We start from the raw sequence: 12,067 nt of genomic DNA, 5'->3' as shown, positions 1-12,067 counted from the left end.
TCGGGCCCATACCCGGCCGTCGCCGGCAGCGAGAGCCGCTAGGGCTAGGCCGCGACGAGTAGGATGGGCGCCGCGGTGCGCGCTGAAGCCTCGGGCGCGAGCCCGGGTGCGAGGGACATCGCACCTCCACGTGCTTGGAGGTGCGCTCAGCGCGGCTCCCAGATGATTGCTGCATTGGATCAGTCTCCTTTCTTTAACAGGCAAAAGCTTTATAACCTCACTAATGCCTTGCATCGTCTATATTAGATATATAACAACGGGCGGGTGCGGGCGGGTGTGGTGTTGATTAAATGTTAATTCGGGTAGATGCGGATGGTTGACGACTTTTGTCATGCGGTTGCGGATGAAATAATTGCCTATCCGCGCATCTCTAGTACCCACTGTATATAGACAGGTGTGTGCCTTTCCAAATCATGTCCAACCCACTGAAATGACCACATTAAGATGCAAGTTAGAGCTGACCTTCTAGCTTCATGGCATGGGCTGTAAATACTTCTATGCATGTACATGTGATTTCTTAGTTCTTCTATTTCATACATTTGCAAAAATGTCGAAAAACCCCCACTTTTCCACATTTTAATATTGCCGTGTTGTGGGTAGAATTTTGAAGAAAAAAAATAAATGTACTCCATTTTGGAATTAGGCTGTAACATAACAAAATGTGGAAAAAGTGAATACTTTCCAGATATTCCAATGATTAGTGTTCTGTGTCTTGTAAATGTCCAGTATTATTACGTATTTTACAATGTACCTCTTTTATATTTCCTGTATTTTAAATTATAATTTTGAACTGTTTTATACTTTCATTTTTTATCCTGTAAAGCGTCTTTGAGTGCTCTGAAAAGTGCTATACCAAATAAAATGTATTATTATTATTATTATTATACATAGTCTCCCTCATTGTGTCATTCCTACACCAGCTGACATTTACAGACTGACCCCAACCCCTCGGCTCTTCCTGATAGCTCTGACCCTCCAACTCAATAAGAGAGTCAGCAAAATAACATTATGGAGCCTTTTTTTTTTTTATGAACACCGAGGGGGCGGTACCTCTGGATTGGCAGACCGGGGTGGTGGTTCCTCTCTTTAAGAAGGGGAACCGGAGGGTGTGTTCCAACTATCGTGGGATCACACTCCTCAGCCTTCCCGGTAAGGTCTATTCGGGTGTACTGGAGAGGAGGCTACGCCGGATAGTCGAACCTCGGATTCAGGAGGAACAGTGTGGTTTTCGTCCTGGTCGTGGAACTGTGGACCAGCTCTATACTCTCGGCAGGGTCCTTGAGGGTGCATGGGAGTTTGCCCAACCAGTCTACATGTGTTTTGTGGACTTGGAGAAGGCATTCGACCGTGTCCCTTGGGAGGTCCTGTGGAGAGTGCTCAGAGAGTATGGGGTATCGGACTGTCTGATTGTGGCAGTCCGCTCCCTGTATGATCAGTGTCAGAGCTTGGTCCGCATTGCCGGTAGTAAGTCGGACACGTTTCCAGTGAGGGTTGGACTCCGCCAAGGCTGCCCTTTGTCACCGATTCTGTTCATAACTTTTATGGACAGAATTTCTAGGCGCAGTCAAGGCGTTGAGGGGATCTGGTTTGGTGGCTGCAGGATTAGGTCTCTGCTATTTGCAGATGATGTGGTCCTGATGGCTTCCTCCGGCCAAGATCTTCAGCTCTCACTGGATCGGTTCGCAGCCGAGTGTGAAGCGACTGATATGGGAATCAGCACCTCCAAGTCCGAGTCCATGGTTCTCTCCCGGAAAAGGGTGGAGTGCCATCTCCGGGTTGGGGAGGAGATCTTGCCCCAAGTGGAGGAGTTCAAGTACCTCGGAGTCTTGTTCACGAGTGAGGGAAGAGTGGATCGTGAGATCGACAGGCGGATCGGTGCGGCGTCTTCAGTAATGCGGACGCTGTATCGATCCGTTGTGGTGAAGAAGGAGCTGAGCCGGAAGGCAAAGCTCTCGATTTACCAGTCGATCTACGTTCCCATCCTCACCTATGGTCATGAGCTTTGGGTTATGACCGAAAGGACAAGATCACGGGTACAAGCGGCCCAAATGAGTTTCCTCCGCCGAGCGGCGGGGCTCTCCCTTAGAGATAGGGTGAGAAGCTCTGTCATTCGGGGGGAGCTCAAAGTAAAGCCGCTGCTCCTCCACATCGAGAGGAGCCAGATGAGGTGGTTCGGGCATCTGGTCAGGATGCCACCCGAACGCCTCCCTAGGAAGGTGTTTCGGGCACGTCCGACCGGTAGGAGGCCACGGGGAAGACCCAGGACACGCTGGGAAGACTATCTCTCCCGGCTGGCCTGGGAACGCCTCGGGATCCCCCGGGAGGAGCTGGACGAAGTGGCTGGGGAGAGGGAAGTCTGGGCTTCCCTGCTTAAGCTGCTGCCCCCGCGGCCCGATCTCGGATAAGCGGAAGAAGATGGATGGATGGATGGATGAACACCAACACGCTTAATTCCCTGTACTCAAAAACAACTTTTGCTCCTCCATTGTGTTCTTTAGCTATCTGACGCTTGTGTGCAGCAGGCAGCAGCTGTGTGTTTCCTTTCTGCTGGTGGTGGTGCTCCCAATGAAGGAGGGACAGCAGTGCTGTGAGAAGGTAACCGTAGTCAGTGTTTCCCACACATTCATTTATTTGTGGCGGCCTGCCACGAAAGAATTACGTCGGCAACAAATGGATTTTTCGGCTTTTGACTCGCTCGACCGCTCATAAAAGCAATGGGACTCTGTCTGTGAATGTTGCTTGTAGTTACAACTCCGGTGCAGTAGGTGGCGGTAGCCTACTATGCATTGTAACTCCGCCAATAGCACTTAATTCACCTGGTGGGCCAGAAGAAGAAGAAGAAGAAGAAGAAGAAGAAGAAGAAGAAGAAGAAGAAGACGAAGAAGACGAAGTAAAAGAAGAACGGACCGACAGGATCAAAATACGAGGGTAATATATGTTATAGGTAGATAGGTTATAGCTGCATCGCTCGCGGCTCGTCATATATTCAACGTTAATCCGCGATTTCACCGAGCGTTTCACTGACGGTGAGCAGCCTGACGCTGCTTCATTAACACCGCCGCTGTTTGACTCGGGGGCCGGAGCAGACGCACGTAATAACAGTCACCTGTTTTCATACCGACGAGCTAACGTGTCCAGGTTATAACCCTGTTGTCAATAAACACACATGGACTGAAGCTAAATTGTCCACTGTCCACTGCAGCATGTGAATGCAATGAAAAGAATCAAATCTGAGCCAACCAGCTGTTAAAATACTGTCCAGGTTAATGTTTTGGCCATTAAAGGCCCTTCATTTCAAGATTTCAACTGTGATCGGGCTTTAAACAGGTGGCTGACCTGTTCAGATGAGTGTAACTGCTACTGGTCAAATAATGTGAAATAGCATTTAATTTTACATGTATGCAATGCCATTTAAATGTAATTATAGATAATAATAATAATAATTACTGTGTAGTGTTGTAAATAGTCAACGGGAAGGATTTTAGTAAGATATAAGCCATGAGCACTACACAGCCAGAAAAAAACCTAGGCAGGACAAGTAAAAATATTGGGGCAAGTAGATTTGAGAAGTCGAGCAAGTAGAAAAAAACCTTAACGTTGAACCCTGCATGTGTTGAGCTGCTGCCGCTTAAGGTTAGACGGCACTGTACATAGAGCGCTTCTGCTCGTTAGTAATAAATTCTAATGTTGGATGTTCACTCCTTCACACAGATGAGTATAGAAAAATATTTTCAACGGCCGAAAAGGGCTCGACTTGGAGAGGAGGTAGGCCTACAGTCCGGACCACAGGTGCGACCTGTTCAGCAGCAGCAGGAGGAGGAGGTTGACTGACTGTGGCAGGACACCTCTGCCTCTGTTTCACTTCATGTTGCTGGTAAATAATATGGTTGTAGTAGTAGGCTAAAGTTAAATTATTTAGTATTCACTAATTAAAGGGGGCAGAGCTTTAAGAGACATTTTAGCTTTTATATTTTATAAGATATATTTTTTGTAAGAACCACAATTAATAAATATATTTCAGTGAATCACTAATTGTTCAAATCTGTATATAAATATGTACATAAAATGTTGTAATTATATTCCAACTCCGCGTTCTTCTTGGTCATCGCCGCTGCCGCCGCCACCCCCCAACCCCACCACCACAAATAGATGCCTGTCCTGTGGGAAACACTGGTAGTGAATGAGCTGTTTAACAGGACGCTAAAGATTCCCAAACAATCAGCGCCTGAGTAGTTCTTGTACAAAAGTCGCCATGGTGGTCAGTCCAACACAAACTTATTAAAGACTAAAAACATATACTTGAAAACACTTTAAAAAAAAACTTAAATGGCATAAGAAACAGCAGCAGCACAAACGGAAACGTGTAATAAAGATATCAAAATATGGCACTGTTTGATGGCACCTTTTGATTTGAGGTGAATTGATACCTAGTGCTAACGATGGAGTTCGGTCAGTGCCTACAAAAGTACCGAACCCGGTACCCATCCCTACCTGTAAGTAGCCTCAGTTTTAATTCAGATTGTTTTCAACTTACCTTCCCTGATACAATCTTCTCATAAATTTGGATGGGCTGGTCTGCAAAGAACGGGGGGTACCCAGCAGCCATCTCGTATATGAGCACCCCAAGAGCCCACCAGTCAACGGCTTTATTGTAGCCCTGGAAACATGAAATAATGTCTGGTCAGGCCACGCTTACGGAGTTGTCGCACTGCAAAACAGAAAACTCACTTTACTTAAGATGATCTCGGGTGCCAGGTACTCTGGAGTTCCGCAAAGCGTCCAGGTTCGACCTTTCACTCTTTTCGCAAAGCCAAAATCTGTAACCTGCAACACACACAATATATATATATATACTTTCCTCGTCAGAAGAAACAATAAATTACCGTATTTTTCGGACTATAAGTCGCAGTTTTTTTCATAGTATGGCCGGGGGGTGCGACTTATACCGGTACTCAGGAGTGACTTATGTGTGAAATGATTAACACATTACCGTAAAATATCAAATATTATTATTTAGCTCATTCACGTAAGAGACTAGACCAGGGGTCGGCAACCCGCGGCTCTAGAGCCGCATGCGGCTCTTTAGCGCCGCCCTAGTGGCTCTCTGGAGCTTTTTCAAAAATGTATGAAAAATGGAAAAAGATGAGGGGAAAAATATATATTTTTTGTTTTAATACGGTTTCTGTAGGAGGACAAACATGACACAAACCTCCCTAATTGTTATAAAGCACACTGTTTATATTAAACATGCTTCACTGATTCGAGTATTTGGCGAGCGCCGTTTTGTCCTACTAATTTTGGCGGTCCTTGAACTCACCATAGTTTGTTTACATGTATAACTTTCTCCGACTTTCTAGGACGTGTTTTATGCCACTTCTTTTTCTGTCTCATTTTGTCCACCAAGCTTTTAACGTTGTGCATGAATCCACAAAGGTGAGTTTTGTTGATGTTATTGACTTGTGTGGAGTGCTAATCAGACATATTTGGTCACTGCATGACTGCGAGCTAATCGATGCTAACATGCTATTTAGGCTAGCTATATGTACATATTGCATCATTATGCCTTATTTGTAGCTATATTTGAGCTCATTTAGTTTCCTTTAAGTCATCTTAATTCAATTTATATCTCATGACACACTATCTGTATGTAATATGGCTTTTAATTTTTTGCGGCTCCAGACAGATGTGTTTTTGTATTTTTGGTCCAATATGGCTCTTTCAACATTTTGGGTTGCCGTACCCTGGACTAGACGTATAAGATTTCATGGGATTTAGCGATTAGGAGTGACAGATTGTTTGGTAAACGTATAGCATGTTCTATATGTTATAGTTATTTGAATGACTCTTACCATAATATGTTACGTTAACATACCAGTTGGTTATTTATGCCTCATATAACGTACACTTATTCAGCCTGTTGTTCACTATTCTTTATTTATTTTAAATTGCCTTTCAAATGTCTATTCTTGCTGTTGGCTTTTATCAAATACATTTCCCCCAAAAATGCGACTTATACTCCAGTGCGACTTATATATGTTTTTTTCCTTCTTTATTATGCATTTTTCGACCCTTGCGACTTATACTCCGGAGCGACTTATACTCCGAAAAATAGGGTATTAAGTTTTTTAAATGTTTCTCTTCTCATGTTTTACATTTGTAAAGGTTTTAGAGTGGTTGATATTGAATTGATATTGATATATATTGAAGGCAAAACAGGAATTGTTTGTAATACGTTAATCCATACTTGCCAACCTTGAGACCTCCGATTTCGGGAGGTGGGGGGTGGGGGCGTGGTCGGGGGTGGGGCAGGGCGTGGTTGGGGCCGCGGTTAAGAGGGGAGGAGTATATTGACAGCTAGAATTCACCAAGTCAAGTATTTCATACATACATATATATATATATATATATATATGTATGTGTGGGGGAAAAAAAATCACAAGACTACTTCATCTCTACAGGCCTGTTTCATAAGGGGTTCCCTCAATCATCAGGAGATTGAGGGGAAAAAAAAAAAAAAAAAAATCTCCTGATGATTGAGGGAACCCCTCATGAAACAGGCCTGTAGAGATGAAGTAGTCTTGTGATTTTTTTCCCCACACATACATATATTGCGCTCTACTACGGTATCGAGCACTATTTTTTGGATAACCTTATTAAGACATATATATATATATATATATATATATATATATATATATATATATATATATATATATATATATATATATATATATATATATATATATATATATATATGTATATATATACACATCTACATCCTGAAATTATGCAAACAAAACTGTGTTTAGATAATTGATACTTCAAACTTGCATAAATAAATCTTAAGGAATATAACATAATTTGGCTTCTGAGAGTTTCAAAATGTAATGAATAAAATGCTAAAGTTGTTGATAAACAAGCAATTATTTTAATAATTAAATACGGTCATTATAAAGTAATTATTATGATAATTTAAAATCAATTATTTCAAATATGTTTATTTTAATATATAATTATATGGCTGGATGTAATAAGGAGTCAGGAAAAAATACAAAGAAAAATACAATTAATTTTGATGTTTTTAGCAAAATATAGTAAAAATGTATTTATTTATTTATTTTTTTAATTAATAAATATATTTATTTTTAGGTAAGATAAACATAATAATACAATTTATCTCTAGTCTGGATGATTTAGTTCTTGTCACCCTGTTGTCCTCCCGTCATGAAAAAAGGCTGTCCTCACTCAGGTCCGCATTGGAGCTGGAGGGGACGTGGCCTCCAGCTCCGGCTGAAAATCGGGAGATTTTCGGGAGAATATTTGTCCCGGGAGGTTTTCGGGAGAGGCGCTGAATTTCGGGAGTCTCCCGGAAAATTCGGGAGTGTTGGCAAGTATGCGTTAATCTGGGTTGTATTCATTTTGGCATTTAAGGTAGCTATCGATTAGAGCGCTAGCTGCTTGTACATAAAATTTGCAGTATCACCAGGAGTATTTCAAAGCGAGATTATAAGCATAATTTTCCAATAGGGAAAATGTTTAATGGTAATACTAACTGTCGGGAATTATATTGCTGTTTATCATTATTATAACAATAATCGTTACATCCCTTTCATCAATATTGAAATTGCACTTTTAGCATGTGTGCATTAATAACAATAAAGTATAAACTCTCTGCGGTTTGCGTTGATCCCAGCGAGGTAAAAAAAAAAAAAAAAAAGTGCAGTGAAGTGAATTACATTTTATATAGCGCTTTTTCTCTAGTGACTCAAAGCGCTTTACATAGTGAAACCCAATATCTAAGTTCCATTTAAAGCAGTGTGGGTGACACTGGGAGCAGGTGAGTAAAGTGTCTTGCCCAAGGACACAACGGCAGTGACTAGGATGGCGGAAGCGGGGATCGAACCTGGAACCCTCAAGTTTCTGGCACGGCCGCTCTACCAACCGAGCTATACCGCCCCACAAAGGAATTTAAAAATATCGGCTGGAGGTTACGGGGCCCCTTTTGAGGGTTCAGTTGAAGAGATTATACCATTTTTAAAGTTGCTTTGGAAGGCATTTCCTGCATAGAAATGGTGTAAAAATTTGGGCTGGGCGATGTTTTTGGACTTATTTAAGCCTGCCAATAAATACAGTAATGCAATTTCCAACTTATTTATGAGTGGAGAAGGTGTGTGGCAGCCAGGTAGGATGAGGTGGTCCAAGGAATTCAGTCCATTTGAAGTAAGTTTCACTTTTGAGAGACAAGATGGCAGTAATATAGGGGTGTAACGGTACGTGTATTTGTATTGAACCACTTCGGTACAGGGGTTTCGGTTCGGTTCAGAGGTGTACCGAACGAGTTTCCACACGAACATATTAAGTAGCGTAACGCACGTTGTGTAAACAATGCACACCGAGGCACAACACACGGCATGCTAGCAGCTAACGGGCTAAGATAGACTGACCATACGTCCTCTTTTCACCGGACATGTCCTCTTTTGCGGAGCTGTCAGGGCGGGGTTTCTTAAATGCCTCAAATGTCCGGCATTTTGAGTTAGGGTTGCGTGTATTTTCAATGTACGTTCAGGGTTAAGAAAGGGTTGAAAACAAAACAAATTGTGAGCGCAGCAGCATTGGTGAGGGAGGGGCAGAGAGAGAGAGAGAGAGAGAGAGTTATGATAAACGCGCATGCGTCGCCAGGCTCTGCTTTTTATCCATAGATTTCCATCCATCCATCCATCTTCTTCCGCTTATCCGAGGTCGGGTCGCGGGGGCAGCAGCCTAAGCAGGGAAGCCCAGACTTCCCTCTCCCCAGCCACTTCGTCCAGCTCTTCCCGTGGGACCCCGAGGCGTTCCCAGGCCAGCCAGGAGACATAGTCTTCCCAACGTGTCCTGGGTCTTCCCCGCGGCCTCCTACCGGTCGGACGTGCCCTAAACACCTCCCTAGGGAGGCGCTTGGGTGGCATCCTGACCAGATGCCCGAACCACCTCATCTGGCTCCTCTCCATGTGGAGGAGCAGCGGCTTTACTTTGAGCTCCCCCCGGATGACAGAGCTTCTCACCCTATCTCTAAGGGAGAGCCCCGCCACCCGGCGGAGGAAACTCATTTCGGCCGCTTGTACCCGTGATCTTGTCCTTTCGGTCATAACCCAAAGCTCATGACCATAGGTGAGGATGGGAACGTAGATCGACCGGTAAATTGAGAGCTTTGCCTTCCGGCTCAGCTCCTTCTTCACCACAACGGATCGATACAGCGTCCGCATTACTGAAGACGCCGCACCGATCCGCCTGTCGATCTCACGATCCACTCTTCCCTCACTCGTGAACAAGACTCCGAGGTACTTGAACTCCTCCACTTGGGGCAAGATCTCCTCCCCAACCCGGAGATGGCACTCCACCCTTTTCCGGGCGAGAACCATGGACTCAGACTTGGAGGTGCTGATTCCCATCCCAGTCGCTTCACACTCTGCTGCGAACCGATCCAGCGAGAGCTGAAGATCCTGGCCAGATGAAGCCATCAGGACCAAATCATCTGCAAAAAGCAGAGACCTAATCCTGCAGCCACCAAACCAGATCCCCTCAACGCCTTGACTGCGCCTAGAAATTCTGTCCATAAAAGTTATGAACAGAATGGGTGACAAAGGGCAGCCTTGGCGGAGTCCAACCCTCACTGGAAACGTGTCTGACTTACTGCCGGCAATGCGGACCAAGCTCTGACACTGATCATACAGGGAGCGAACTGCCACAATCAGACAGTCCGATACCCCATACTCCCTGAGCACTCCCCACAGGACCTCCCAAGGGACACGGTCGAATGCCTTCTCCAAGTCCACAAAACACATGTAGACTGGTTGGGCAAACTCCCATGCACCCTCAAGGACCCTGCCGAGAGTATAGAGCTGGTCCACAGTTCCACGACCAGGACGAAAACCACACTGTTCCTCCTGAATCCGAGGTTCGACTATCCGGCGTAGCCTCCTCTCCAGTACACCTGAATAGACCTTACCGGGAAGGCTGAGGAGTGTGATCCCACGATAGTTAGAACACACCCTCCGGTTCCCCTTCTTAAAGAGAGGAACCACCACCCCGGTCTGCCAATCCAGAGGTACCGCCCCCCATAGATTTATCACATTTAATTTTTTATTATCCATAGCAGGGGTGTCAAAAGTGTGCCCCGGAGGCCATTTGCGGCCCACAGCTAATGTTTTAAAGGCCCACGGCACATTCTAAAAATACTATTCAAATAAACAAAAACATAACAAAAGTGAAATAAAAAAAGCTTAAAGGTGAAATGTAATTTAGAAAAAGTTGCAATGATGACTAATAAAACAAAGCTGGTTTTTTTTTCTTTCAAACTGTCATTGCTCAAAACATAATATTGAATCAAAATCAATGTTATTATGAATTATTGACCTATCCAAGGTTCCCATCAAATATTACACTAAGAAAAATATTTTTGGTGGAAGATTTTGCAAATTTGGTAAATAAATAACCCAAAAATGTATATTTTGTTGTTTTCTTACTGTACCGAAAATGAACCGAACTGTGACCTCTAAACCGAGGTACGTACCGAACCGAAATTTTTGTGTACCGTTACACCCCTACAGTAATGTATAAGCTATTGAACACTAGGGCTGCAACTAACCATTATTTTAATAGTCGATTAATCAACGATTATCTTAATGATTAGTCAACTAATCGGATAATTGAGCGTACACATTTAATGGCTCTCATATTTCCATTGACTTCTAAATGCAGCTTAAGTTATTTTAGGCGTGTGCTTACTAACAACAAAGATAATTAATTACTTCATAAATATTTATTTATACTGTAACCTGCAAGAGAGGGCGCAGACCTCAGAACATCACACTTTTTTTTTTTTAGCTAGGAAAAAAAAGAATGTCAAAGAAGTGAGCCTTGCCTGGATGTAACCCTGCTGGTCGATGAGCAGGTTCTCTGGCTTCAGGTCTCTGTAGATGAGGTCCAGCGAGTGAAGGTACTCAAAGGTCAGTACAATCTGTGCTGCGTAGAAGCGGGCGTGTGGTTCACTGCAAGAAAACATCCTTAGCAATATTTCTCCAAGTATTTGGGGCAAAAGAAGAAGAAGAAAACAATATACCTGAATCTACCGATTCTCCTCAAGTGTGAAAACATTTCGCCTCCTGGGACGTACTCCATTATCATATATAAATTACTGTTGTCCTGAAAGGAGACGGGCAAACTCTAATTTCAATGTAGAGATGAGCGGGCTGTGAAGAAACACTGCATACCTTAAAAGAATGCTCCAGTCGCACAAGGAAAGGAAAGGTAACTGCCTGCAGGATGCGTTTCTCGTTTAGTGTGTGCTCGATCTGCTTCAGCTTCACCACCTGGAGGGGGAGGAGAGGACGGACGCCGACTCAACACCAAATTGAACACGGAAATGTGCTGCGGACCGAAGCAGCTTACCTTTTGTTTGTCGAGTATTTTCATTGCAAAGTGCAGGCCCGACTCTTTGTGCTTAACCAGCATGACTCTGCCAAAGGAACCAGTGCCTAAAGTCTTTAGACGCTCAAAGTGGTCCAAAGCTGCAGTTTGCTGTGTGGAATGGAGAACATATATTTGCATGGTGCGTGTCAGGCCAGCAGAGGGCGCCCTGCCTCTCACATTAACAGAGCAGTTCATGGGTGGGACTATTTCCACAGAGTCTGCTGTCCATATTTATAGTGCATCTTCCCGCTAACACAGGGAATATACATGAGTGTTACCTGTGCTGGATTCTCCCATTTCTTTAGGAAATCTTCTTTGGCTTTGGCAAGAAACTCCTTCACTGTGGAACAAAGAGCAGATAGAGACTATTTCAAAAGATGCAACAGAGCATTGGACCCCATGTCATACTTTCCAACACTTTTAAACAGGACAATACTGCCATCTACTGTACATGCATATGTGACCCACCCATAATGTGTCACATTTTTGTGTTGATTTATTTAGTTTATTTTGTGGTTTGAATTCGTTTTTGGAGCTGTCATTACACATTTATCAGTATTCACATTGGTCAATAGGGGGCAGTAGGGCGTTTCTTCCCAATTGAATGCTATCACCTGCA

The 12,067-nt window shown here is 43.7% G+C and overlaps 1 protein-coding gene across 2 annotated transcripts in view; it reads right to left on the bottom strand.

Annotated features, from left to right (window-relative positions):
- Positions 1–12,067, bottom strand: part of prkacaa (protein kinase, cAMP-dependent, catalytic, alpha, genome duplicate a) — a 68,271-nt gene that overhangs the window by 16,150 nt on the left and 40,054 nt on the right. For both annotated transcript variants that reach the window (XM_061982107.2, XM_061982106.2), the window contains exons 2-8: positions 11,727–11,788; positions 11,428–11,556; positions 11,250–11,348; positions 11,099–11,181; positions 10,901–11,027; positions 4,729–4,824; positions 4,535–4,657 (exon numbers count right to left, since the gene is read on the bottom strand). In XM_061982107.2, the coding sequence (XP_061838091.1) occupies positions 4,535–4,657; positions 4,729–4,824; positions 10,901–11,027; positions 11,099–11,181; positions 11,250–11,348; positions 11,428–11,556; positions 11,727–11,788 (719 nt within the window). The remainder of the gene's footprint in view (positions 1–4,534; positions 4,658–4,728; positions 4,825–10,900; positions 11,028–11,098; positions 11,182–11,249; positions 11,349–11,427; positions 11,557–11,726; positions 11,789–12,067) is intronic.

The sequence above is a fragment of the Nerophis lumbriciformis genome, linkage group LG24, assembly GCF_033978685.3.
Source record: "Nerophis lumbriciformis linkage group LG24, RoL_Nlum_v2.1, whole genome shotgun sequence".
Lineage (NCBI taxonomy): Eukaryota > Metazoa > Chordata > Actinopteri > Syngnathiformes > Syngnathidae > Nerophis > Nerophis lumbriciformis.
The sequence above is the reverse complement of the archived record's forward strand: the minus strand, read 5'-3'. Positions and strand labels throughout refer to the sequence as shown.